The sequence below is a fragment of the Vanellus vanellus genome (assembly GCF_965231255.1).
Source record: "Vanellus vanellus genome assembly, chromosome: 8".
NCBI classification, from domain to species: domain Eukaryota; kingdom Metazoa; phylum Chordata; class Aves; order Charadriiformes; family Charadriidae; genus Vanellus; species Vanellus vanellus.
Window position 1 is genome coordinate 14,175,470 of NC_138913.1, and position 27,023 is coordinate 14,202,492.

Consider the following 27,023-nt stretch of genomic DNA (forward strand, 5'->3'; position numbering starts at 1 on the left):
CAAATTTCCTGTGCAAATTGCACAGGAAAAGCTGATGTCAGTCTAGCAGAACAAACCCATTCTGCTGCTTCTAGGCAAAAAGCACAGCTTTTAGACACAAGTGAGAGTCGGGAGGGTGATTTGAGATCCACCACAATGAGGAGCCCGTTGGGAGCATGAGATGTGATACTGCTGCATTACATCAGTAACTCATTCCCTGGATCCTGTTTAATTCCCTCTCATCCTCAGTCCCCCTGTGGTCTTTTTTTTTGTTGTGGTTGTTTTGGTTTAGTTTTTTATAGCTGTTCTTGAAACATTCTATAATCTTCAAGTGATGCACGCCATCTTCCAATCTCAGAGATTTCATCTGAATACATCTCTCCAATCAAGCCAAGATGAGAGCGAAGTCTTGTGTGTAGGACCCTGCCTTAGGGAACAGTGTTGACAAATGCTGCTCACTGGTTTTCCTCATCTTATTCCTCCCAGGAGGTTGTTCCAGCCTTTCTGTGCTCTGACAGGTAGAGAATTTCCCCTCATTTCCAGCACCAAGCAAATAATGTCACTTGCACTGTCTGCCTGAAGTTTCCTTGGGTCCTAGCAGAGCTTATCACCCAACTGCTATCACTGAGCTTCAGCAGATCTTGCAAGAAGAAATATATTCATGTGATTAAGGGAGCCACAAGAAGGCACAAGGAGCCACGTAATTTGTGTAGTAAAAACCTGAACCCAGGAGCTTCAGGAACTACTCTGCTGTGACTCTGAGCATCAGGTACCAGATCTTGCTTTAGTGAAGCTACACATAGCCAGGCACAGAGCTCTCTTAACAGCAGCCAAACATCAGTACGACATGGTATCTCTTGAGTGCAGTGCAGATTATGACAAATTTATGTTGCTGGGTTTGGCCCTAGCCAGACAACTTACTATGATCCAAATTCATTACTGAAGATTAGAGCAAAGTGCTGTGTGCGTGGAGTAATGCACGCAATCACTGGGATGGAGAGCTTAAAAGTTGTGTTCATAAGTGTAGGATTCCTGACCCTTTATGACCCAGTTGGCTCTGTTGTGTTAAAGCTGCTGTGTAAATGTGAATACTTTAGGCTTTCAGTTTCTGCTTTGTATTGAATACCTTGTACTGAGAGAAGGGCAGGAAAAAAACGTATTCCAGTTTTGGAAAGCTGTGATCTGTGTCAGATCAGTACGTTCTGTGCCACTTTGCCTGTATCTTCCTGGTTGCTTGGCCGCTTCTTCTGTCCTCACTTTTGACCAATAATAAATGCTTATTCAGGGATCAAAAAGCTTGATTAGTAAAGGGTGAAGGATGTTCAGAGGTATATACTGGCTTCAGAAAAACTCTAATTAAGGAGAAACTGGGAATAGACTTTTAGACCCTTCCTTACCATAAAGCTGGCTGTAACCACCAGGATTATTTGCGAGCAGTCCAGTTGAATTGCTGGAGTGAATGGCCGGGGGATTAAAGGGAGGAGATGGGTCTTTGGCAGGAGATAATCTGTGTGAGCTGCCCCTTGGAGGGACAGTCCCCATCCTGTGCCTAATCCCCATCTGTATGATCATATGGAGCACCTGTGTAGCTGGGGTCATCCTGTGCACTACTCACCTCGGTAAAAGGGTGCCATGGCCTTCTAGGCAGAAGGGTCATCAGCTCTCAGCATGTGGTGGCACACGGGAGAGGTGTGTTAGATGTGTGTAAGTGAGAAGGGATCATAAATACAGGCAATTCAGGGACTTTTTCTGTGGAAATGGCTGAGTGGTTGAAGGAAAGGTAAAGGCGTTATGGTTGTGTACAGGTTAAAGACAAAGTGTATGGATACCTGCTTTGGGGACGATGAAGCATCATTGGGAAGGGGCAGGATTAAGGACAGGCAGTTCCGGAGTTTCAGAAAACAGGACAGGAAAATTCTGGTATAGCACATGGCTAAACCCTCTGGAAATCACTTATTTTTCAGTCTGCTTCTTTAATGTCTTTGCTTTTTAATAAAATTGATATATTATTCCCTTTGCTGCTTTTTCTGAGATCTGACATCCCACTATGTCTCCCTCTGAGCTCCTGTCCCAGTTTCGCAGGGCACAGAGCTCCCCGGAGCCTGTGGGAGATGGGGAACAGGAGACGGGCTCAGCCCTGCCTTCACCCCTGCTTCCCTGTACCCACCAGTGGCACAGGGGCCATGGGACTTCAGAACAGAAGCTGGAGGCCACTCATTTCAACTGCGGTAATATTGACTTTGTCTGCTGCTTGTATACTCCTGAGATAGATGCTTATTTGTGATCAAAACACTAAACAGTTGACATGAGTGAGTGGCTTTGCTGAGCACAGCCCAGTGAAGCTCAGACATCCCTAAACCCCAAATCCTCTTCCTCTTATCTCCTCCCATTTGCCCAGAGGACATCATCTCAGGCTGTTTCTTCGCTGCTGGAAGACAAAGGCGGATGGCAGCTGTGAGTCCTCCCCACCTTCTGCCGAAGGCTGGCTCTAACCCGCGCATGGGGACATGGGGAAGTGCTCCTTGGCCAGAAATCTCTGCACCGCACTGCCCTCCTTGGCGTGTGCCCGTCGGGACAGACTCGGGGCACCGCCTGTGGCGCTCAGCCTGGGGGCGTTTTCGTTTCCCAGGCTGGCGGGGGACACTGGCGGCACTGGGGTGGGATGGGGAAGAAGGGGCAGAGCCGGGCGATCTCCCGCCTCTCCCCTCCAAAAAAAATAATTAAAAAAAAAAAGTAAAATTAACTATAAATAAACGCTCCCGTGGGCTGCCCCCCGAGCTCGGGCTTGAGTACTACAGGAGAAGGGGAGGGGGAGAAACCCGCCCCCCCTCCCCTCCGCCCACGGCCGGGGGGGGGTGGGTGTGTGGGTGGGAGGGGGGGCGGAGAGCGCCCGCCCCGCCCCGCCCCGCCGCTTTCTGTCCCCTCCGCCGCGCCGTACGGCCGGGCGCGCGCCGTCTCCATCCGCGGGCAACTTTGTGGCGCGGGGCGCGGTGCCCTCAGCCGCGGGGCGTGTGTGTGTGAGGGGGGGTGGGTTGGTTAGGGAGGGGGGGGGGGGAGAGAGACGAGAGCCGACCCCTCCCGGCCCCGGGCCCACCCCGCCATGGCCGGCATCGGTATCGACCACTCCAAGCTGCCCGGAGTCAAAGAAGGTTGGGGTCACCCCGGGAAGGGGCGGGCGGGGGGGGGGGGAGCCCGGCCCCGGGCGTGGGGAGCGGGACGGGACGGGGCGGTTGAGGGAGGGGGGATCATCGGGCGGGTTGTGTGGGGTGCGGCGGGGCCGGTCCCGCTTTCCGCGGCGTTGTCTTCGGCCGGATCGGGGGTGGGCGGGGGGGGGGGGGAGGAAGGCGGAGGGCCGGCGGGGGAGCAGCGGCGTTAGCTCGGTGGCCAGCCCCGGCCAACCTCCCCCCACCGCCCGGCTGGCGGCTCGGCGCCCCGGGGCGGCGGGGAAGCGCCGGTTCTCGCCGGGAGAAGGCGAGGAGCGGCGCTGGGGGAGGGGGGCAGCCCTTTGTCTGCGCCGGGGCCGCCGCCGGCGCTTCTGCTCCGATCCCCCCCCCCCCCCCATCTCCCCACGCCGCGCCCGGCCCGGGTGGGCTCCCACGGGAGATAAACCCTCGTGTGAAGCAGCCCGGAGACTCTTCGGGCTACTGACATGCAAACGTGTTCCTCGCAGTCACGGCTCGGCTGGGTTTGGGGGGGGGCTCCGCTCCGGGGGTTGAAAAACGGGAGCGGAACTGTGACTTATCCACACATGCGGCGATTCGAAGGGGACTGGCGGCGTTGAGGTCCCGCTTAAAAAATATACTTAGTGCGCAGGGGGGTTCGGTGAGGACTTTGCCCTGCGCTGAGCTTTGGAGCACCGGGCAGCCTCCTCCACCCTGCAAAACCCCCGGGCACCCCACGAGTGTCGGGGAAGGGTGGGCTGTGGGGGGGCCCCGCTGACTTTTGGGGTGTCCAGGGGCAGCGGCTGCCTCTGGCCACTGGTTTAGCCTGTGCTCGGTACACGGAGTCGCCTTCCGGTGTGCCAGGTTGGCCTCGGCTTCCCTCGGAGCAGAGAGTATCTGCTTCACGTGTATGTGTATCTTTAAGCTTAATTAAAGGTGCCCTGGAGCTGCTTTGGGTTTGAAAAGCTTTGTACGAGGTAGAGCCTCTTCTTTCTGACACTGATCTAAATCTGTAGAAGCGCCGTCAAAATCAAGTTATTTTACGTTTATGCTGTAGTAATGAGAATACTGCACACCTGTCTAAATGCAACCAAAACTCCTTAACCTTGTTTTCCTTGCCACCGGCCATTTATTTTTCTTTTTTAAAATTTCAGTTCTTGCAGTATAGCAAGCATGAATTTGATGATTCAGCTAGTCAAAGAGTAGAAGGTGTATGTCCATGCAGGGAGCTGGAGGTTCCTTTTGACCTGGTGTCATCCTTTAATGTTTCACTTCTTACGGCTATGGGAAGAAAAATAATATCCATATGCTGAAGTTTTAGGGATTAATGTTGGTCCCATTAAGTCATTAGCAAAATTGTTATTGGTCATTTTAGTGTGGCCAAGATCTCATCCTTAGAGTCTGTCCAGACATGGTTACTCAAGAAAATTAATCCAATTAACCTTTCCAGTGGGTTGACTGAAGTGAATTAAATCCCTGTGTAGACGCTCTTATGCAGAATTTGAGTAGCCTTGATTTGATTTAGTTTGATTTGTTTTTGAAGTGAACTAGCTGGTCTGAGTTACTTACGTGCTGAATGAATGTATGTTTATGGGGTTCTAATGGAGCTCAACCAGTCCTTGGTAAATTTGCACCGATGGTTAGTGTGGATTAAGTTTCAAGAGTGTCCTGGTATGACGCTCTGTTGTTACCCGATAGCAATTGGATTAAAGCAGCATCCCAGAGCAGCTCCAACGTGCAAAGTACATGAGGCCTGAACCACATTCTGCAAAGCCTCCGGCATGTTGCACGCTTTTTGTTTAGTGACATCATTTGTTTTTGTTGTGAAAAGTGTTGGAACTGAACTATGCTTTGGATTAGATCTTTTCATGCTCCGTGTGAATGCCAACCAAGGAAAGAAATGCATCGCCTTCCATACCTAGGGAAATATTTATTGTTCCTGATACAGAAATCACTGTTGATCCTTCTGGAAAAACATTCCCTTTCTTCATTTCGGGTAAAGGTCAGCTTAGTCATTCATTAACAATGAAGAACATTGTTTTGGTTTGAGTACTTTGTTCTTCACCAACTCTCTGTCTGGAGGAGAGGTGCTGTGTCCAGGTTCCCCCTGGTCGCAGGTAACTGGGGCTGCTGCGGGACAGCGTCGTTCTCCCCTTCTGGTGTGGTCTCAAAAACCCTTCTACAAGCGAGGTCACTTCAGTGCAATGATAGCAGTGAAAATCTGATAACCGTAGCTAGGTGCTGCAGGAAGCTTTGCTGCTTCTGTTTACTTTCTGTTTTATCTTTAAAAGCATTTATGTTAGCTGAAGGCCTCATACAGATGGCATTTTGCTGGTGAAAACTGCTTCAGCCGGTCCAGTTTATTTTGGGGGCAGGGGTTTACTGGTGTAAAATACACCCTCAAAACGTTCTTTTTTTCTAGTATAAACTAGACCTCGGTGCTGGAGTCTGGTGTTACAGAGCCATTTTTCCATGGGCAGTAAAGTGGATGTTCTGACCACTGTGGTCAGTAAAACTCTTGTAAGTTATTTGCTGAAGGTTTTGGTGTTAGTTGCAGTCTGTGGGCTGCTTTTCTCTCCCTGTATTTCTGTTCGCCTCTCAAGTGTCAGTGACATTTTCTCTTTTCACAAAGCAGCTTTCGCTGTGTGCTCTTTTGACCCACCCCAGGGGATTGCTCAGCTCTGTGTGTGTAGATCTTTTTTACTTGAGGTCTCATTTGTGAGCCTTCTGGGCTCACAAAAGCATCCTGGAAATACTATTTTAATTACTTACTTATAAAGCAAATAAAAGAAACTAGCTCGGGCTCTGCTTGATTTCTAACCATTTGTCTCTCATCTCTTGTGATCTGATGCATTTTTAGCAGCTAAAATTGGGAAGGGCTATACCCTCTCCCTGGCTGCCTGTTTTAAATAAGCTCTTCGGTGCAGGTCCCCATGCCATCTCAAAGCACTCTCGGACCAGGGAGGCATCCCTGCATGCAGGCAGAGCTGCACGGGGCGCGTTCCTGGGGAGGTGTTTTGGAGCTGTGCAGACCTTGTCCCTCTTTGGAGGACGTACCTGTGGTCCTGTCTGCTATTGCTGCCCTTGCCAAAGGGCTGAGGTCAGTGGCCACGGCTTTGGGAAGGGGATGCCTGTCTGCTAAGTCTGAGGCTCAGTCCCTTGTCCAGTGCAGATGCTGAGAGCCATCATTCGGTGAGAGCCATCAGCTGTCAGTGGCAGCAGGTAGAACCCAGGTACGGTCTTCCTCGCCAGGGGCTCCTGATCTTCGTGCCTGTCTGAATCCTCTGTGAGGAGAGGAAGGGGAGGCGTGGGGGGGGAAGGTGACCATGCGCTCTGCTCCAGCAGTGTACGGCTCTTCGGAACTGTGGAAAACTGCAGTGGCTTAAGTGTGTTTTTACTTAATCTTATTTTTAGTACTACTATAAAGAAGTATAAGGGCAGTTCATCTGTGCCCGTCATTAGAACCAGCCCTGCCATGCTGCTGTCTCTTGAGCTCTAGTCTCGACAAAGGCTGATTGTGCCACTTGAGCTTGGAGAGGCACAGCAACAACGCTCGCACTGTGGTTTCTACTCTTCATTAAGCATCTGATTTGACTTTCTGAGGCTCCGGAGCTTCATACATTCAAATGCTGCTGGTTGTAGTCCGCTGCCAGAGAGGCCAGTTTCCCAAACGCGGTAGCAAAAGGTACACCTCTGACTATGGCCTTGGGGAAACAGGAAGGGCTTGAACTTTTATTTTCCGTCTTGGCAATGCGTTCTCTAGGGCAGGCAGCCTGGCTAGCTCTCTGTTGCCGTAAATTGAATAAAAGTTTGCTGTAAGCATCAGTTTTCCTCTTCCCCCTTACTGCAGCACCTTCCCTCTGACCTCTGCAGCTTAATGCGACCTTTGCTGAGACTCCTGCAATGAAAACCTCCTGGCTGCTGACCCTCCAAGGGACAGGGGAAGGGGGTCAGCTCTGAGCTGCAGTGTCACAGGCTCTCCTGGAACAGACTGACTGATGCTATTTGCTTATTTCAGGGCTTTTAGTGCCTGTGTGTGCTCCAGCAACAGGATGGTGGGGGAGAGGAACTCGCTGTCTGTCAAAGGTGGAAGCGGGTTCAGAAAGTGTTGATGGCTGGCATGGCGTCTGGTGAGGAGGGATTCTGCTGTGGAACTTTTCAGGGGCTGGTGTTTGAGGGATGAGGTGTCAGCTGCACTCATGTGAAGGAAGGGTTGGCCTTTAACTGGATTAATATAATGAGGGCAACAATGTTGAGAGCAGCTGAGGGTCAGTCAGGTCACTGTGGAGCCACCTGCACTGTGCCCTTTGGCTCCAACTGAGATTTTTTTCCTTGCGGCATGATGTGCAGTGTCACGGTTTTCTGCTTTGTGACTTCCTTGGGGAAGGGCTCTGAAAAACTCAGGCAAGCTGGATGGCTTGGGGGCAGCGAGGAGGTGGAGGGTGATGGGACATAGACGCAGGCTTTTCTTTCTAGGTCACTGGTTCACATCCAGCTCTTCTGAGTAATAGGAGGTCTGTTTTTCCAGCATGCATGAATTCAGTAGCTGAGGCTGTGATACTCATTTCACTTCTGGCTAAAGCTGGGTGAAAGTTTTATTATGCATTCAGTTGTTCTGGGTCTGCAGCGCTTGGCAGAGGAGATGGGCAGGATTAGCATATTTCATGCTCTGAGCTTCAAAATGCAACTGAGCAAGCAGGTCTGCCTCCTCCCATCCCTTAAATCCTTAGCACTGTCCTCTGCGAGCTGCTGTGGAGGTTGTACCAAGGCAAAAAGATTGCTCAAAAAGCAGTTTTTGGCAGAGAGGAGCTTCTAGACTCACGCTGATGACTTCTACAGAGATGTTTCCTTAGCTACTGACAAGTTCTTGGGCTGGGATAAGAGTGGGCACAGTCTGTTTTGCTCTGATTCCTGGGGGTTGGGGACTTCCCTGATTTGTGATACTAGGACACTGGCCATCACCCATCACTGCCCTCCAAGTAAGGATCCCAGCCAAGGGATGTGTTGCAGACAACTTGGTGTTTGCTGTGTCTTCAGGCCTCTTTTTAACCTCCTGTGGCCATGAGCAGTGTCAGAGGGTGTGCGTGTGCCAGGCGGGAGTTGGAGATGGCTGTGGCAAGGAGCAGGAGAGGCCAGTTGTGCTCTCTCTGGGCACAAGGAAAACCCTGCTTGAAGAAGCAATGGGATGTGCCTTGGCACTGTGTGAAACTTCTCTGTTTTGCTGGAATAACCTTTCTTTTTCTTGCTCAGAGACATCCAGTTCACATGAATGTGGTGATTTATAGGACAAAGCGACACGTTCCCTCCCTGCTTCTTCGTGCCCTTCCCAGGGTGTCCCCAGCTGGCTGGATTCCCCCTTGCTTGCTGCTGCTCCTCTGCCTAGTGCTGCTTTGAAGGCTGAAGGACTGAGGAAGGAGGCTGGTCTGTTGGTAAAACTGCCTTAAAACTCTGGAAGCTTAGGTCCAGTTTCTGGCGTGGCACTCGCTGCTGGCTTGTGCTTTTGTCTTTCTCCAAAAAGGTGATAAAGATATTTGCTGTTCTGCTGCTGGTGGCTTGCACTGCAGGGAGCAAAGGGCATTTGCTGGGCATTTCCACCGGGAAAGCAGGGCTGCCGTCTCCCCAGAGGCAGCTGTGTGTTGGGAACGCTCCATGTTAACCTTACAGTGCTAGCTCCTCCATGGGACACGTGATGGGACCTTGTGGAAGTCCCTTGACACTTCATTTGTACTTCCTTTTTAAAAATAGAAATTGGAGCCTTCCCACTGTTTTCTTTCTCAGTATACGAAAAGATACCACGCAGCTCAGCGAGTGAGTGCTGTATGGCCTTGGCACTGCACAGCAGCTGGGAGAGACGTTTAGCAGGGCTGGAAAGAGAGATCCCACAGAGATCCATAACTGAGGACAGCTGAAGTCACATACGAAGGAAGCCATGATTAAACTAGTCTTTCATCTGCTCTGTTTCTTCATGTATCTTTACAGTATGATTCTGGCTTTGATAAATGATTGAGGAGTTGAAAAAGAAGAGGGCAGCATCATGCTGTATGTATAAGAGATGCAAGGCAGGGCTGTCCTTAACCTTGCATTGAGCAAAGGAGACCAGTTAGGCCTGGGTGCTCATAAAATCTACCCTGTAACCCCGGGCACCTTGTGAATTAAGCTTGCCGGAAATGTTACTTTCCCTGGGGGGAAAAAGGTGTGGATGAAAGCCTGCTGGGAAGCCCGGCACAGCCCTTCTGCCTCTGCCCAAGGATTTTGTTTCAGGCTCCGGAAGCTCAACTGATGATTATTTTAATTGCACACCAACCCACGGTGCCACCACCACAATGCTTTGTCAGCCAAATAAAAATAGTGAGGTCTTTTTGACTCAGGCCTGGATTGGTAGCGGTTTGGTCCGTGGACTCTTGACAGCCCTGCCTGCGGTGAGTGCTCTTCAGGACAGAAAGTTGAAGTGGGTTTGTGAGTGAGTCACTCTTCACTTCTCTTTTCAAAGGAGGTGTAAAAAGCTTTGTGCAGTAAAACTTTGAGTTCCTGCATGCACATGGGTATGGTTTGTTCTTTTCCCAGCCCAGTGGAACCAAGATTTGGTGGCTGGAGGAATTGGCTTAAGAGGAAACGTTATGTGGGCTCAATATGTGGTGTTCAGTAAGTGATGACAAAGGGGAAGAGGACATAAATGAGCAAATATTTGAAGGCACTGAGAGACAGGCATACCTTAAGGACACTGACAGGGCTGACTGGGAAGTAATGGGACAAAAGGGAGGAAGGAAGTTTATGAAAACAGGAATATTTCCTGGCAGCGAGAGTTGTATTTTTTTTCTTTCTGCAGAAATCTCTCCAAAAGATGTGGTGCGTATAGCTTTGGCCCTTTACAGCCGGATAGGCCAAGAGACTGGAGTGTGCCCTGGCAGGGAGTGTTCCTCGCTTCTGTGAGGACTGTCACCACTGACCTGGCAGGTGGGCTGGGGAAGCGCTGGCCTGGCTTGGGGCAGCCTTCCCTGGTCTGGGTGGAAAACTTCTCCCCTGTCCACTCAGCAGAACAGCTTTGCATTGCAGAAGCATCTGAGCTTATTGTATATGTCTGTTGTGGATATGGCAAACCTTAATTGTGAGGTACTGGCAGGAAGAAATTTTTTTCTCCCTCTATTCTGAAGTTAGTTTTATTATTGGGGTGCAGGCTGGTGGGATGGGGAGGATTTATGTCTTAAAGTAACCATCTCCTCCGGGAGCCTTTGGTAGTGCTGCTGGGGGCTGGAGTGAAGAAGTGGAGGACAGTGGGGAGAGAGCTGGGAATTCTCCAAGCCGCCAGGGTGTTGGCTGTTTTTGTGGCATGCAGAGAGCACTGCTGTTCACAGGGCTGTGCTCTCCTGCAGGCGACTCCGTCGGCGCCAGGTTTCCGAAGGAAGTTGGTGTTGGGAAGAGGCTGGGCTCTCCTGACCTTATTTGCAGCGCTGGAGAGGCTGGGTCCTTGGCTAGGGCTGCACAGCCCTGCCTGCATTCCTCACATCCCTGATCCTACAAGGTGCAATAGGCAGGTTTGTCTCCAGCTCCAATCACTGTGCTCAGTTACCCGGTACTCCAGGCTGTTGGATTTGCTCAGAGCATCAGCTCTGGCCATGTAACAGGTGGACTTGTTAAGTCCTAATTTAGTTCTCTCTCTCTCTCTATTTTTTTTTTTTTTTTAAAGCTATGAGTATACAATATCACTGAAAGGTGATTCAGCCCCCAAAGCAAAAGTTTTACTTCTGACTTGCAGCTCATTTTGTGCACTCAGAGAGGAGGCATTTAAAGGGCTGCCAGCCTGCTTCTTCCTTGTGCTTGGCAGCGCACGTGAGCTGCGGGCACAGCTGCCACAAAGCGGTTTGCTCCAGGTCGACGCTGGGAGCTCTGCCTCCCAGCCCATCTGGTCCCAGAGGCCAGGGACTTACTCTTGCCCTCTTATGCCACCGTTTTAAATCCGTAGTTATTTTAAGGGCAGTGTGCCAACGCAAGGCTGTGACAGGAAGGGGGACGTGTATTGCTGTAGCTCTACCGACTTGTGACTGCTATAGATGGATGTGAAGGTTTGACTGATCTGGGGCCAGCTTTGGTACTTTGTGTTCTCCAGAGCTGACTAATAAACCTGGAGAACTTAAATGCAGGAAGCGAGGGGGGAGAGTACCCCCGAGGAGCTGGTGGAGCAAAGAAAAAGGGCTTTTGAAACGAAGCAGAGCATCCTCGGTTGTTTAGGGAAAGGGTGATATTTCTTGCGGAGTAGATTTGCAGCACTGGCAGCCACTGAGCGGGTGGCAGACAGGAGTCTCTGCAGCCACCTTTCTAGGAAAAAGGAAGCTGATGGGAATCTGCAAGAACTGGAGCCGATTGCAGGATCGGTTCAGACACCTCCAGCTTCGAATGCAGCAGCTGGCCAGGTTTCCAGTGAGCCTGAGTGGCTGCCTTGAGGCCCGTTCTGCTGGAGCTTTGCTGCTTCTCTTGGTATCTGATCTGGATGAATAAATCCTGGCATGTTCGAATGTGCACTGATGCTGTGGTCCATCCTTCCATCTGCAGCTCTGGTTTAGTTAGGTACAAGCCTCGGAGCGGTCTCTTGGCTCTAGTCGTCTTAAGGCTGAAAAGAAAGTGGCATCTCTGAGGGAATCTTTCTGCTACTTGTTCTCTCCAGAGATGCTTGTTCCACCTTATGACTGTGGGTCCCTGCGGTGTAAAACCACACTGTGGGGTTTTGAGAGGAACTTGAACTTTTTTTTGGCACTTGGCACCTTCTGTGTGGGCGTCAGCAGTCAGCCTTGCCTAAACAGTCACCAAAGAGAGTGTATGAACTTGTACCAGAGGGCACCGAGAGCTCCCTTTTTGAATCCCCTCTCCCTTGTATTTTTCTACAATACCTTTTAGGATTAAGCTGGAAGAGAAGCCTGGGAGAGCTGACACTTTGAATTATCTCTCTTCCCGGCTGCCTGCCTGTCTCTCTGGAGCTGCTGTATGAGCTTATTCACCACAGCCTGACACCGAGGGCTTTGAAATGCTGGTGAAGCATCCGAGATCCAGGGTGCCATGGCTCCTGAAAGGCGCCCTGAACCACAAAGTGGACCTGCCGGCTCTCGGCAGAGAAGCTACTGAACTGAGCAAGGGATTTAGGCTTGCATTTAGCAGAGAACAGAAGTTGCACTTATCTGGGAAATTCAGCGTGTCCTTCCAAGAGTTTTGTGTAGTATAAAATTGCCTAAAATGCTGAAATAAAGAGGTCAAAGCAAAATATGGTGATCAGTGTTGAGATGGGTGTGGGGGAAGGGAGTATATATACTGCAAATCTCTTGAGATGCAAACTCCACGCCTGAGCAGCTTTCTGAGTGGGTGGCTGTTTTGAGTTGTGCATGAGACTGTTTTTCTTTCCCCCCCTCCTTTACACTAGTTTAAATGAGTGGTGTTGGGCATAAAACTAAAACTGCTGTGATATCCTGCAAAAGAAACAAAAAAACCTCCAGAAGAGGATAGCATCATATGATCCATGGGACATTGCTGGAGGCATGTTTCACAGCTACAGTAGCGCTCATAGGGACATCTGTGTGAGCCAAGGATTTTGACCTCTCTTGGTAAAGGTGAATCCTGCCCCGTTTGCTGCTGACCTGTGTGGTGGTTTGCCCTTGGGCAAAGTGAGGATAAAACACAGCTGTTGGAGGCAGTGTTGTTTGTTTTGCTGTGATCCGTGATTTGGAGGCAGTGGTGAAAGTTGACTGCTAGGAAAACTTATCCCTGTCTTTATTGTTGGTTGTTCATTTTGCACATCTGGTGTTGGCTGAGTCAACTGAAGCTGTGTCAGATGCTGGAGAGGATGACTACAGGAGCAACTTTTGTTCTCATTGATGATTATCTTCCTCCACACTCAGACCCATTTATGTCTCAAATATTGAGTGACGTGTGTGTTTGGCTGCTTGGGGTCTACTACTTGGCTGTGGTGTCAAACTAGCCAAGCCATCCCTGACCAATATATCTACCTTAAGGTTTTTATACCTGTCTACCTGGATGTTACTGATGGGTCCACAGCGCGATGTCTGAGCTCACTGGTGACCTTTTGCATCTAGATAGTCCTGTGCAGGCTGATGGACACTGTGGCACACAAGAAAAAGCTACAGAGATAATAGTGTTCTGAGGCTGGCAGGTAATGGCTCACATGTGGTGGCTTATAAATCTGTTTTCTGCTTTAGAGTGGCAAAATACTGCATGTATTCAGCCCCTCAATGCACAGACATTTCTGGAATAGGAGGCAGCAGCTGTAGCAGCAATGTTGGCTATGGAACTGAGGGGTTTTGGAGGGTTTTCTTGTGACTCGGAGTACCTCATATCTGGGGACCCAGCTGGACCTGGCTGAAAAGGCTGAATTTTCAGAGCATGGGTGCCAGTACTCCTTAAGGCTCAGTGTCATTTTCAAGTATGCCTGTATGTCCAAGCTTGAAGTGCTTCAACTCAACATTTGCTTCTGGAAGTCAAAGACATGGTCTTTAAAATACAACCCATAGGTCAAAAGTGAAGCTTGGGGGGATAAGAAGAGTTGCTCTTATTTAGAAAGATTGCAGATGAAAGGATGTAGGGTGCAGTATCATTATCTAATAACAAAAAAGATGGCAGCCTTCTATAATAAAGGCAGAATGATAAATTTTATCAGATTTTGTGGCTGGGGCATGCTCTAGGATTACCTTTTGAGCTCCCTTATGGTGTTATTTTTTGTGATCTTGGGTACCTCCAGCTTCCAGTTTATACCGTGCAAGCACATCACCTTCTGCTTTGGAGGGTTCAGCAGATGCTCTCTCAGCTTGAGGACTGCTCTACGGTACGGTGTGCAGGCACGTTTACAGCAGTGAGAACACCAAACTAGTAGCCTCAGAGAAGGTGTTTTGGGAATGCTGCTGATCTCTATTTCAAGGCAGGTTAAAAAGTAGACTCATGTTCTGAGGATTTGGTTCCAAAATATATATAGTCTTCCTTTTTAAAGCATTGTTGTGCAGGTGAGAGCTTGTTGTTGGAGAACAGTGCAGGCAGAGCACAAACTTCGTATGGCCTTGACCTCAAGGCATCAGATTAGAGCAGAGAGGATAACCTCCTTCCCAGATCCCAAACTCTTCTTAGCTTCTGGGCTAAGACTGCCAACAAAAACCCCATGGTTCTTTGGCAATATTTTTTTTTTATTTTGCATGTTTATGCTTTTAAGAATTAGGCTGAAACCCCTCAGTTTGGTTCCCCATGGGGCCATCCAGTCTCCTCGTGCTGCCTCGCAGCTAGGTGAGATGCTCTGGTGCTGTGGCTGAGAAGCAGAAATTGTTCCCTTCCCCAGGCTGCCCAGCTCTGCTGTCTGCCTCGGAGCCACCTTCTCCCTGCTGAGTTTTCTGATGTCCTTGGCACTGATGGTGCCTGGTGAACAAGGTCCTAGGAATGCTGTCTGTGTAACTGCAGCTGCAGCAGCTGAGACGTGTCCTGGCCAGCCTTCGTCGGCGCCCGTGTGTGGTAGCAGGAGCTCAGGAATCTCCTGGTGTGATGGGAGAGGCAGGACAGAAATGAGAGGTGCTGAAGTCAGGCCATGTATCTCACAGAACAGCTTTGCTGGGGCTGAGAAGGAAACGTCCCAGTTGCATATTTCTTCTGGAAATTGCCCTCTGGGTAGCCTCTCGCCTCCAGTTGGGTGGCTGCTTGGTCATGTTGGTTTCGTTTCAAGGAAACAACCTGCAAATCTTGGAGGGCTTACCTGGCTTGGAGTGGCCTGGCCAGTCCCTGCTGGTAAGAGTCTCTATGAGGTCCCAGCTTGCTTTCTAATCTGCAGGGATCTTCATAACTCACCATCTTCCTGAGACTGCTGGCTTGTAACAGGCTGTACTTGCTGCTTGCTGCTTAATTTGTCAGTTCTGTAGGCCCTAAGAAGTGATTTTTAGCTGGTGAAACTGTTTTTTCCTGTGTCCCTCCTGTCTTTCCTCTCCCTCCTGTCCTTCAGTTCAGGATTCAAAAACTGCAGATGCTGTAAACTAAGCATGACTCACACCTTCTAGTTTATTTTGTGAATTATCCAGCACATGATGCTGATGGGAAAATGTTGGGAGTGGAGGGGGTGGGAAGCAAAAGATAGTTGTTGGGTTTTTTTTCTTTTTCTTTTTTTTTTTTTTTTTTTTTTTGAGACCCAAAAGGAAATGCTTGGAGCACGCATGTGTGGTCCCTGGGTTGTTGAACTGGCTGGTATCCCAGAGGATGTCAGAGGGGCCACGTGAACCAAGGGGACCATTGGGCCTTTCGGTGGATGTCAAAACATGGTCTAAGACTTTATGCAGAAGTGTGGGGTGTGTTTTGCTGTAAGCCTTGCTTGAGAAGCCACTGGGGTTTGGCCTTTTGTAGAGCCAGTGCACATCCGCGCTTCCCATTCCTGGACATTCACTGCCTCTTTGTCACACACCGAAGTATCACCAGCAACATTTAAAGCTGCCTTTGCTCCTCTCTTGTGGTTACCTCACTCTCTTTGAAGCAGTTTGGTGTTAGAAATGCTGAGCTATGAATCTGAGGTAATGCTGGAGAAAGCTAGTGAGGCAGATGGCAAAATATAAAAAGAAAAAGGTTATTGCATGAAATTTTGCCAAGTTGTTGTACCTAGAGACTTTCTTATCTCAGCCATAAAGGCAGGGCTTGCGACCCTGCTTGCAAGAGCCTCAGATGCACTGATGCTTAGAAGGGCATATTTTTGGGGTGATCTTCTACTAGCGGAGACGACTTGTGCTCGGAGCTTGCAGAGAGGCTCTTCAGGATCCCTCAAGCGAGCGAGGACACTTTTTCATGCTGCCGCATGGATTTTGCAGCCCACCACTGCTGCAAAGGATGGTGCTTTCAGCCATATTTCTGCCCTCGTCCTCCCCGGCTGGCACCTCTGCTGGCGGTGGCAGTGCCTGGCATTCCTGGACTGGCGTTTTTGTCCTTTCACAGCTGTGCCAGAAGCACGTATCCCAGGCCCGCTCCCTGCTGTGCCAAGGCAGATTGGCTTAATCAGGCTATGGTAAAGCTGTTGTTAATGTTTCGCGCTTCACTGGACTTGCCAATTGTAGCTGCTGCGATTGCACCCCTGCTGCTTGTTTGACTGTCTGATGGCTCTCGGCCAGGGCCTGGAGATGGGAAGTCAGGTTATTTCGTAGCGGTGAACATAACGTTAATCTTACCTTTCATTTTTTGGGCATACCCTTAGGGAATAAGGAAATATATTTCTTTCCCCCTTAAAGCCTCTTGACAAGGAGGAATTAAGAGTCTCTCCGTTGTCATTGGGACCATTCTATTTCTCAGCGCAAACCCAGTGCACATAATACCTGGTAATGAGTGTGCTGAGGCCACGCTGGGACTGGGCAGGGCAGGAGGACTAGCGCCGATGGAGCTTCATTTCAGACCATGCCTGCCTGGTCTGCATCTCCAGTTGTTTCATAGTTGCCTCATTGTTGGATGCGTGTCTTCAAGGACGGAGCATTGGTTTCCTTGGCCTTACTTGCAGCTGCGGTCATGCTTGACTCAGTGCCATGGGCGCTGGTTCTAGTCTTGAGCGAGTGCTCTGTACTTGCCAGCGTCCCCAAACTTGCTGGGGAGTTGCAGGTGGCCCCATCTCTCGCCACCTGGCTGGCTGACAGCACTTCATTGTTTTCGTAATGGGATGTTCTCATCTTCCTTTGCATGTTGTTCTCGGGCTGATGGGACTTGGGAATAATGTGCTCAGACGAGTTGGAGGCGGACGGCCCAGCCAAGTTTCTGACAGTGACGAAAGGTCTTCTTGTGCCGTCTGCCCTGCCAGCAGCTTCAGCAGCACAAAGCGAGGGCTGTGTGCTTGAGCTATCCATTTGCGGGTTTGTAAGAGCAGCTTAACGGGAGCGGATACGCAGCCAAGTGACTTCTTCAGCACTGCATGAATGGATCCCAACATGTGAGCAAACCCAAGGCTTGCTGCTGCCCCAACGGCCTGCTCCATGCTGTGTCCTCTGTGAGATGGGGGCACCATGGAGCTCAGACACTTGGGAGCTTCCAGCGTGCATATCATTAATAACCATGCTGCTTCTCTTTCTCTGTACTGGATCTTGATGGGATAATCATTACTGGTTTAAGACCAAGCCCCTGTATTCATGTCTAGGCCCTGCAACTTGGTGGCTTGTCCCAGAGTGTTGTCCCCACTTGCTTTGTCCCTGTGTGCAGAGACAGGGCAGGTGGTGGCTGGGCACAGCCTCAGGTCTGGTGGTGCATGGCCGTGTTAGGGGTGGCACTGGATCTGAGCTGGGCAGCTTTGGGTCGTGAGATGGGAAGCGTGTGTGATGGTGTCCTGGGCTGTGTGTGCTTCCTGGCCCAGGCACTGAGCTCCAAGTGGCATGTACCTGTCCTGAGGAGACAAACCAACCCAGACAGGAGCCTTGATTCCCTGCTTTATGTCTCTGGCATCCAGCAGCTTCCATCTGTGGCTGATAGGAGGTGAGGAGCAGAGGAGTTTGCTTTGTTTTCCTTATTTTTGCTTGTTTGTTTAACTTTGGAGACCCGTGGACTGCTTCTAACAGATCTCTGGAGAAGCAGCTAGAAGAAGCAGGGCCATCTATACAACACAACAGTATGTGCACTTGGCCTTTTTATTTTGAGTCCATGCTTTCTTTAGAAAGTTTCCATTGGCCCATCAATCCAAAAGGGTTAAAACAATCATTGCTGTATTGTAGGAAGCTCACTGGAGATGAGACTTTTTTGGGGTTGGTGCAAGAGAAGAGCAGCAGTGTTCTACCATGGCCCACCCAATTTCTTGCCTGTATGCCAAGGGTGTTTCTGTCAACATGTTTTTTCCCAAACAGAGAAGCATGTCTGGGTGTGGATAGAACGGAGTAAAAAACTTAAAAGTCCTCCTCTGCACATGTGCCTCTATGGGGAAGATGGTGCAAAGCTCTGCCAGCACCATGGCCAACAAGGCTGAGCTCTCCAGTACCACGGGGATCAGAGCAGTGTATGAGCCTGTGCGAAAAAGAGTTGGGAAGCAGTTTCATAAGCATTTCTTAAAGCAGCAATTTTATGCAAAAAATACGCAGCTCTGAAATGTTCGTCCTTGCTCCTGTGCTGCCCGCCTTGTCTTGCTCGTACAGCTGTTCAGGCAGCTGTGCAGTGGACTTGCTCAGAGACCTATTGCAGTTAAAAATAACACTCCCCCCCCCTCCCCCTTTTTTTTAAAAAAAAAAAAAAAAAAAAACTCTCAGGAGCAAGTGTGCTGCTTCTTCAATATGTGGTGGTAAAAGCACAGCCCTAGATTTGGGTAAGCTGTTTGTGGCTCTGTATTGAGGTGGTTTTGCTTAGCTCTGAACTGGTAGTAGGGCTCAAACCTCCGAGTTGGAGGTGCTCTTCCAGCAGGCCAGATGATGCTTGTTGCAAGTAGAAGGTGGTTTTTCCATCATCGTGCTGCAAAGCTGAATAGTATTAAGGACCACAGAAATAAAGTCTCTTTGGGCAAGATCCCCAAGCCCCATCCTGTAAAAACCTATGTTTGTGACCACCAGGCACCCTGGGTATGTCACTGGTGGGTAGCACTGCTGCCTGCTGCTCAGCTGTGGTTTTCCCAGTTCTGTGGCTGAAGGCAGCGTTTCTTTATTTAAACACAAATGCCCATTGGAAGTGTTTCAGTTCTATTTAGTGCTTTATATCCTCTTTCCTTTTTTAAAAGAAATTGCAGTTAAAAAAAAAACAACAACAAAACAATGACAAAAACCTCAATTGCACCATCCAGAATTGTACATGTTTAAAGTGAGTCACTATGGGATCATATAACCATAATCTTTGTCCTCATCTCCACCCTGCTGCTTGTCACTCTCCTTCCCCGAAGCGCTGCTCTAGCTGTTGGGAGCTTTTGTCATCTGCGACACACCAGTGCAGAAAGACTCAACCAGAAATTCCATTGAATATGATAAATGCTTTATCCTCTATCTGACCTCTTAGTACATACAACTAGAAACTCTTCTAGATATTCTGCGAAGATACCTGGGTGCAGAGGAACATCTTGATGCTTCTCTGTCAGAGCACATGCATCAATGCGAGAAGAGGGACGGCTTCTGGGACTGTGGCTTGGGAAGACACAGCTGCCTTCTCGTTTCTTTGCAGTATTTTCCACCCTTTGTGGTGATGGAAATGTTCTCTGACGCTGAAGCTTTCATAAACAGGTTCCTCATAAATTCCCCTTGCAGTTTTGGTACGTTCTGGGGGATTTGGGGTTATTTTCACTTTCTCTTCTGGGCTGTTGCTGTGCTCTGCTAAAGAGAAACCTTGGTCTTCCCCAGAGGTTTCTCCTGTGGAGCGCAGCGGCAGTGGCTCGTACCTCACTCTGCAGCTTCAAAAGCACCTTGTAGTTCTCTGCTTTGTGCTGTATGTTTCAAATGGGAGAGATTCCCCTCTTGGGTCCTGTTAAGCTGCTTAGCTTGTCATGTTCAGGTAAAACAAGTGACAGATCTCCCTAGTCTCAATTTTTCAGTGCCCCTGCCTTAAATTCACCTTGAAGCAGATGGGAACCCCGTGTATGGCAGATGTGTAGAGCAGGATCACGTACCCCATACTGTAGTTTGGGTGCACAGGTCAGTTTGTCCTTGGTTCACCGAGAAGCTCGTGTGTACATGCCACCAAAAGACTGAACCTGATGCTGTGTGTGGGTCCCTGTCCCAATATGTGTGACTTGCGTTCTGTTGCCCCACTGCCTATCATAACAAGTTAAAAATAAACCTTGGTGTTTTTCTACAGTGTGGGTAGAGCATTCCTTTGAAAGTTCAAGTGCGAAAGTGATAGGCACTGGCAAAAATCTGCTACTTTCAGATTGGTGCCAAAGCGAGCTTGTCCCCTTCTCATTTAGCTTCCCTCCAGGTTTTTCTCAGCATCTTTTTAAGAAGGTGTGCTTATCCCTGCTGGTAATGCTGTGGTTGGTCCCATGTCTGGGTTCTAGGTACATAGCCAGTATCTGCACTTGAATAAGTCAATGAAGCTTACAGGAGACAACTGTGAAAATGATTCCTGAAACCGTAGAAGTGCCTCACAGCAAGAGCATGGAGCTCAGTCTGCTCAGCTCTGTGGAGGTCACAGTGTGTATGTGTCTTTGTACAGAGAAAATACTACTCTCAGTCTTTAACTTGGCGAAGAGAGCCATAGTAAGCACAGATGCTTGACCTTGGTTTTAGTTGAACACAGCGTGGGTGTTGGTGTAAGTCTGGGTGGAATACAGGGTTTTGTACACAAGGTCTGATCCAGTGGTGGCGTGGGCAGTTCTGGTCTTAAACTAAAGTGGAGGTGGAGGGGAGAGTGGAGAAGGCTTGTTGTGCAAACAGGGACAAAGAAGTAAGTGCGTGCAGAAATAGCCACAGGTGCAGGAGTGGGAAAAAAAAAAAAAAAACAGAAGTCCAGACCTTGGCTGGTAGAAAGCAAATGTGTCAGAAGGCTCTGTATATGTATGCTCCCCCAAACCCCATATCTCTTTTGATGCCTTTTTTTTTTTTTTTTTTTTTCTCTCCTAACACTAATTCTCTTGGCTTTGTTTCCCTGTCTAGTGTGTCGAGACTTCGCCATTCTGGAAGATCATACCTTGGCCCATAACTTACAGGAGCAAGAGAGTAAGTAGCAATGATCTTTGGAACAAACTGATGCAAATTTTTCCCAACAGATATCTGGCTTTGGTTTTGTTAAGAAAAATCCTCCCTGCTTTTATTTAATTTTTTTCCTTTCTAATGGAATACAGATTATTATTATTACTGTCTTCTGTCCTGCAACACTACTCTGCGTTCTGCCCCAGCTTACGTTGTACCCTAGAGATAGTTGCATTTCATGTTTCAATTTTGTGCTCTCTTTTAGAGTTGTGTTTGTTTATGCCATTTATGATAAAATTGCATGTGGGAGTGCACTTGGTTTTATTGCTGTGCAAGGTTTTTAGAAATGACTAGCAATTTTGGAAGCTTCAAGTTTTATAGGCTGACCTGAAGTGCAACCAGAAGACGTCTGTTTATTTACTTATTTCAGAATTGCTAGTGCCTGCCTTTTGAAAGGAGGCTTCCTTTCAAGACATTTTGAGGTAGGGCAGCTGTACCCTACAAGGGTTTAAAAAGGAGAAAAAAAAGTGCAGCCAGGAACTTCAGTGACTGGTGACTTTGTTTTTTTTCCCCTTTTTACATGCTTATCTGTTACTCGGGGTGTGTTTGCATTGCAGTCTCAGGTGTGTTGACCTCTCTAATCTGCTTTGCTGGGTGCCAAAACCATCGGTATCTACCAGGATTAGGTGCTAATACCATTCCAGGTACTGGGCCAAGCATGCAGCTTGTGCTGAAGTTGTGTCCTTGCTGCGGGAACCTGAGACCACTGAATTGAAGCTGGCGCTCGGCTACAGCTCACGTAGCCATCTTTTCTAGCAGGCAGTATCCATGTATGGTAAAGGACTTGCTGCAGTATTCAGTTGCTAAATATAAAGGTAGTGAGATTCTGGAACCGATTATGTTGAGAGTGAGAGGAGTTTCCTCCTCTGGAGGTTCTTGAGAACAGATTAGGGAAGCATCCATCAGAAGTGGTTTAGGTTCAACTCATCCTCACTGGTCTCTGGTGGTCCCTTCCAGCCCTTTATGAATCAAGGGTAATTTCCTGTAGCCAGACAATGACATTCAAAGCCTAATAAGCATTCCCTATAAATCTGGATGCACTTAAGATATGCAGATCTTGTTTTGGTAACAGACACACGTATACAGCCCCCTCAGTTCTGGAACGAGGCAATCTGAAGCTGCTAGCCTAATTTCAGTTCAGGACTTCCCCACCTTTAGAGATATTACATGATGTTTCCCTACCAAGAGCTGTCTTCCTTTCTGGCCTGGAATCTCCCTCCCACTTGCTTTGTCTTGTTCACGCCGTGAAGTTCTGCAAGCTGATTTGGGGGTTCTTGTCTGTGTTTATTTCCAGTTGAGCATCACTTGGCAACAAATGTTCAGCGTAACCGTCTGGTGCAACATGACTTGCAGGTGGCCAAGCAACTGCAAGAAGAGGAGGATCTGAAAGCACGTGCACAAATCCAGAAACATCGAAAAGACTTGTGAGTTTGGGATGGAGCTGTTGGAATGCTAGTCCCGTTTGGTCAGAGCACTGAAATCAGCTGCTTTGATGTGGCTGATTGACAGAACATTGGGTTTGGGTTGATCAGCCTTTTGCTGTTTCCTTTTTCCTTTGGCTATCTGTTGCCATAGAAGTATTGATACTAGGCTCTGGCACAGAGTAATGAGAACAGGGTGTAAGTCGGTGGTCCTGGGGCCCATCGTGGCTTAGATTCTGCTGCCAGACCATGGGAAAGGAGCTTTCCCCTTCTCCTGCTTGTTGGCAAAGTGGGGTAACTTGGCCACTCGCATTGACCGTGTCCATGGCTAAAGTCTGAGAAAGAAGCAGCCACACCACAGAAATTCAGTTACAGTGAATTCTCTCTCTTGTGGAAATTGCAGATATTGGCATATTTACGTTGTGCAGGATGGGTGCTTTTGAGGAGCTGGGCGCAATTTTTTTTGGTGTCCTGCTGCGCTGAACAGCTGAAAGCCCCTTCTTGTGTTTGTGGATACTCCAGTGTGAAGGGACATGGGAAGAAGAGCTGCTGGCCCAGGGTCACTTGGTGGAGATGGGTGTTGGGGGACAGGCCTTCCCTTGCAGTCACGGACTTCTGCAGCAGCTGTGGGAGGATGTTTGATGAGTGATCCGGTTTGGTCTGCAGCTTTGCTTGGGCCCCACACACCAGGTCTAACCCTGTGGCCTGTAATTTGGCTTTCTTTCTCTTTTTGGCTGTGGAGCTGGTGTAGAAATGAAACGTGGCAGTGCAGGGCGAACCAAACTGTCCTTTCCAATCCAGAGTTGACATGGGTGCTTTTTTTCTTTTTGTTTGGTTGGCTTTTTTTTTTTTTTGTCCCCCCCCCCCCTCCTTTAGTCTCTTGGCAATGCATGAGGTGAAACAAATGGGTCGCGTGAGAGGACTCAGTCAGATCCCGATGATGAGAGACAGGAGCTTGCTTTCTGATGGGGCTCCCTGCAAACGCAGGGGCTGCAAGGCAGGGTGCATCTCCCAGCGGCTGCGCTGCTTCCCAGCTTGCCTCTTGCTCCGCGATGCCACCCACCAGGTACAGTCGGTGGTGGATCACAGACCCTGGGTGGCTCATCTGGCAGAGGCAGCGATGGAGTAGAAGAGCTCTGTATTGCAGATGTGAGATACAGGACTGGCTTCAAAGGAGCTACTCATAAAAGATTTGAAGCTGGGGCGTGAGAAATGAGCCGCTGTTTTCAACGTTCCCAGCATACTCGGGCAGCACTGGGTAGATAAATGTGTATCTCTCAGCTCTGTGCTTTCTTTCAATGTTTTTGTCTTCGTTACCAATTAGAGATGTAAGCATGTAAATGACAACATAAAAATTAATTTTGTATGGCAGAGATTATTCTTTTTTGTTACTTGCTGGGAACTGCAAACAATTTTCTTGTTGTAGGACTCTAAAATGGGATTTACAAACTTTGTGAGCCAAGTTACAGGCAGAACTGCTGATGCAAAATGTTGTGTCAGCAGCAGTTCTGCTCCTGAAAGCTTGAGCTCTGCTGCAAGAATAGTAAAAAAAGTTGGAGGCATCCTTTTGTAATCGGATCTTTTTCTTTCTTAATTCTTTGTATGTTCCCACTGTCTCTTCCTTGTGCAACATCAGCATGTTCTGGCAACAAAATTATCCCCACTGTTGTTGCTTTCTGTATCGTCTGGGACAGTTTGACACTGCAAGGTGATGGGAGGAGTAAAAGGGCAGCACTGGGTGCTCTTTAGAAACAGGGAACGTAAAAAAGCTCTTCAAATTTATGGGCTTTCTTCTGTCTTTCGAATCCTAGATTCTCTCAGACTTTGTGACAGTAAATGAGAGAATAGAAGTAACTTGTCTCTTTTTAAGAATTCAGGGAAGCATCAAACCTTATTTTCATGCTTCTTTAAAAGTCCCTCTCACATCTAGCTGAGCAGCTTGCACGCTGCCAAGCATAGTAGCAAGGCTGCTAAAATAACTGTTGGAAATACTGTGAAAAATATGCTCTTCCTTCGTTTTGCTTCCAGTGCCGTGATGGTTACACTAATGTGCACAGTTCCTTTGATTTGTTCCCTTAACCCCTTTTTTTTTTTTTTTTTCCTCATCTGGCAACAATTAGTGCCTACAGCCAGTGTGAATGGGAGCTTTCTGATCACACGGACTTTTTCCCCCCTTCTTTTTCCTAAACTGATGTAGAGTTTTCCTGACACTCTTAACACTCCTGGCTGCCCAGGAATGAAGGACACTTACGTGTGACGTTCAGGGTTGGTGAGGTTTATGTTGCTCTGGCTGATTTTTGGGGACTACTGGGCACTTGAACTCGCACTAAAGAAACTGAAGGACAAGAACTGTCAAAAGTTCTTTAACCTGTTTTCTTATGCTCACTCAAGCTGAAACACCAGCTTACCTTGATTAACTAAGCAAGTCTCAGTATTTAATTACCACTGAGCAATAAAACTGAAAATCTAATCCTCTGTTGCTGTTCAGTGGTTCTTAGAGATTGATACTGTGTATTCCAAGAGGCATGTCTTCAGGAACAAGAAAATGCTTCTGCTTTTGCATCGCTTCTAGTGTTCTTTGCTGCAAGTGGAGAGGCAGTGACCTTGTTGCCTTGGCTCTGAAAGATGATTAGCTGTTTCTGTCTCCTGTTTGTCTGCAATAAGATGTATTTTAAGCATTTAGGAAGTCAGTTGGTGCTGGTGAACTTGGCACCTTAGCTCTGTTCACAGGTGCTGGGGGAACTGGAGACGTGCAATGCCTTGATATGTCTGACCTTTCTAACTTATTTTCTACCTGGACTCCCGTCCTCTGAGGCTGGGGTCATAAGGGATCCACTGCCTTGGGCCCACTGGCAGCCTGCTCCCAGGATTTGCATATTCAGCTATTGTTTCGCTGGGGACTCTGGTTCTGTGCTGCTACCAGGTTTGCCAAGGTCCCTTTTTATATGGCAGGTTCAAGAACTAGACTTGCTGCCACGTGAGTTTGTGTGCCTTTGAACCGGTCTCTCCCTGGAGTCGAGTGGAACACACACAGGCACACGCACAAAATGGCAGGTTTTATTACCTGGATGAAAGAAACTGATGTCTGAAGATGTTTGACCTGTTGATAACTCCAGCCCTACACACACTGAAGTAGACGAGTGCCTGGCAGGGCATCTCTAGATGTGGGTCAGTTTATGGATATGCACAAGTGTTTGCGAGTGCGGTCGTCTGGGAAAGGGAAGGAAATGTCATGTTGTGACAATGACTTGGGGTTCATGTGTGTTTGCGGAAGGGGGTATAAATAACATGCAGTACCCAATTGCAGGTCTGCTTCCAAGGAGCAGTTGACAGAAATAAAGAAGCTTCTTTTCCCTCCAGCGGCATGTTCCTTTTCATTCCCTGTGACAGATTAGTTGGTTTTTGGTGGCATTTGTCCTCTAAGCCCGCTTCTTGTTGCAGTGCCCTTCCTCCCCACACTAAGCCACATATCTACTCTTTCCACTTCTCATTCTTCTTCACTTTCTATAACAGCAGGCTCTGTGGTGCCGCTGACTGCTTCAGCCATGCCACTTTTCTCTGTTCTGCTACCAAAAATGCTTGCCTGCACTTACTATTTTAATTTCCTCCGCTCGCATCCTAGACTCTCTTCCGGTCCTTTGCCTCCAAGTTTGCTGGGTCATTTACACCCTGATCGTTGCACAAGCCTACAGCTGGTTGCTCCAGCCCACATAGCACAACTTTGACATAGCTGAACCTGCTTCTCTTGAAATATTTGCTTGACTTCTGTAATATGCTCTTGGTAGTCCTCCCATCCCCTATCTGATCATTGCTAGTATATTCTTCAAAAGATTGGATTCTAATAAAGCAAGCTCTGCCTGTTGCTGTTCCCAATCTCATCTCCTTCTTTGCCTTGCCTTTCAGTAGTCTCAATTGCAGACGCAGCTTAGATGATTGATTTCTCTGACCTGTTTAGAGCTAATGTTTGGCTCGATTTCAACAGTACTGAAAGAGAGAGCTCTTAATCTTTCTTTGCAAATCCCCCAGCCCTTTTCTGGCTTGCCCTAAGGAATCCCTGGACACCGTTCCAGCCTGTTTGCCAGGCATCGGAGCGCGAAGCTGAGTATGGCAGAATTCTTGCAGATGCTTTCGGTACGACATCCCTGAAATACAACCTTCCTGGTCTGTCCGCACAGATGAAACTCTTATTCCATGTCTCAATTACTCTGGTATCTCTCTGTCCCCAGTTAATGCAGTTGTGTTGTTCCTGCATCCACACTGGCACTGTGACGATGGCTCTGTCACCCCTCGTTTTGACGCGTGTCGCTCTCTTGCCTCTTGGCACCGGTTCTGCTTCTGTGTCTCGTCCCACCACAGCAGCATTTCTCATTCATTACTGAACTGCCACCTCCAGCCTCTGCTTAGCCAAATTACTGCGTTTTGCTATCAGCATTTCTGCACTTCTCCTTCCCGGCTTTGCCTGAAAAGCACTTCCCAGAAATGCCTACATTAAATGGACCCCTAAACCCCTCCTTTGGCACCAGGTGTATAAAAATTCCTCAGCAGAATTGGACCGTTTGCAGAGACTCCTATGCACTACCTTGGCCTGTCCGATTCTATGGTGCCTATCCTCCTTTCTTAGCAAACTGCCTATGAATCAGTTCTGTCTTGTTTTATATTCTGATTGTGAGTGTTTTGGGACTTATTTTCTAAATTTGGCGAGCAGTAAGTACAGGGAGTCCTGGTCCCTGGTGAGGATTCATAGGCTCTGCACTAATACTGAGTAATAATTCTTCTGTGTACATCAGGTGGGTTCTTCAGCTCTTTTATCCCTTCCTGTAGGC

At 48.6% G+C, this 27,023-nt stretch overlaps 1 protein-coding gene across 3 annotated transcripts in view; it reads left to right on the forward strand.

Annotated features, from left to right (window-relative positions):
• The first annotated feature begins 2,959 nt into the window (after window positions 1-2,959).
• Window positions 2,960-27,023, forward strand: part of CCDC50 (coiled-coil domain containing 50) — a 48,977-nt gene continuing 24,913 nt past the window's right edge. For all 3 annotated transcript variants that reach the window (XM_082486886.1, XM_082486887.1, XM_082486885.1), the window contains exons 1-3: window positions 2,960-3,128; window positions 20,684-20,746; window positions 22,074-22,203. In XM_082486886.1, coding sequence (XP_082343012.1) covers window positions 3,080-3,128; window positions 20,684-20,746; window positions 22,074-22,203 — 242 coding nt within the window. In that variant the 5' untranslated portion in view covers window positions 2,960-3,079. The remainder of the gene's footprint in view (window positions 3,129-20,683; window positions 20,747-22,073; window positions 22,204-27,023) is intronic.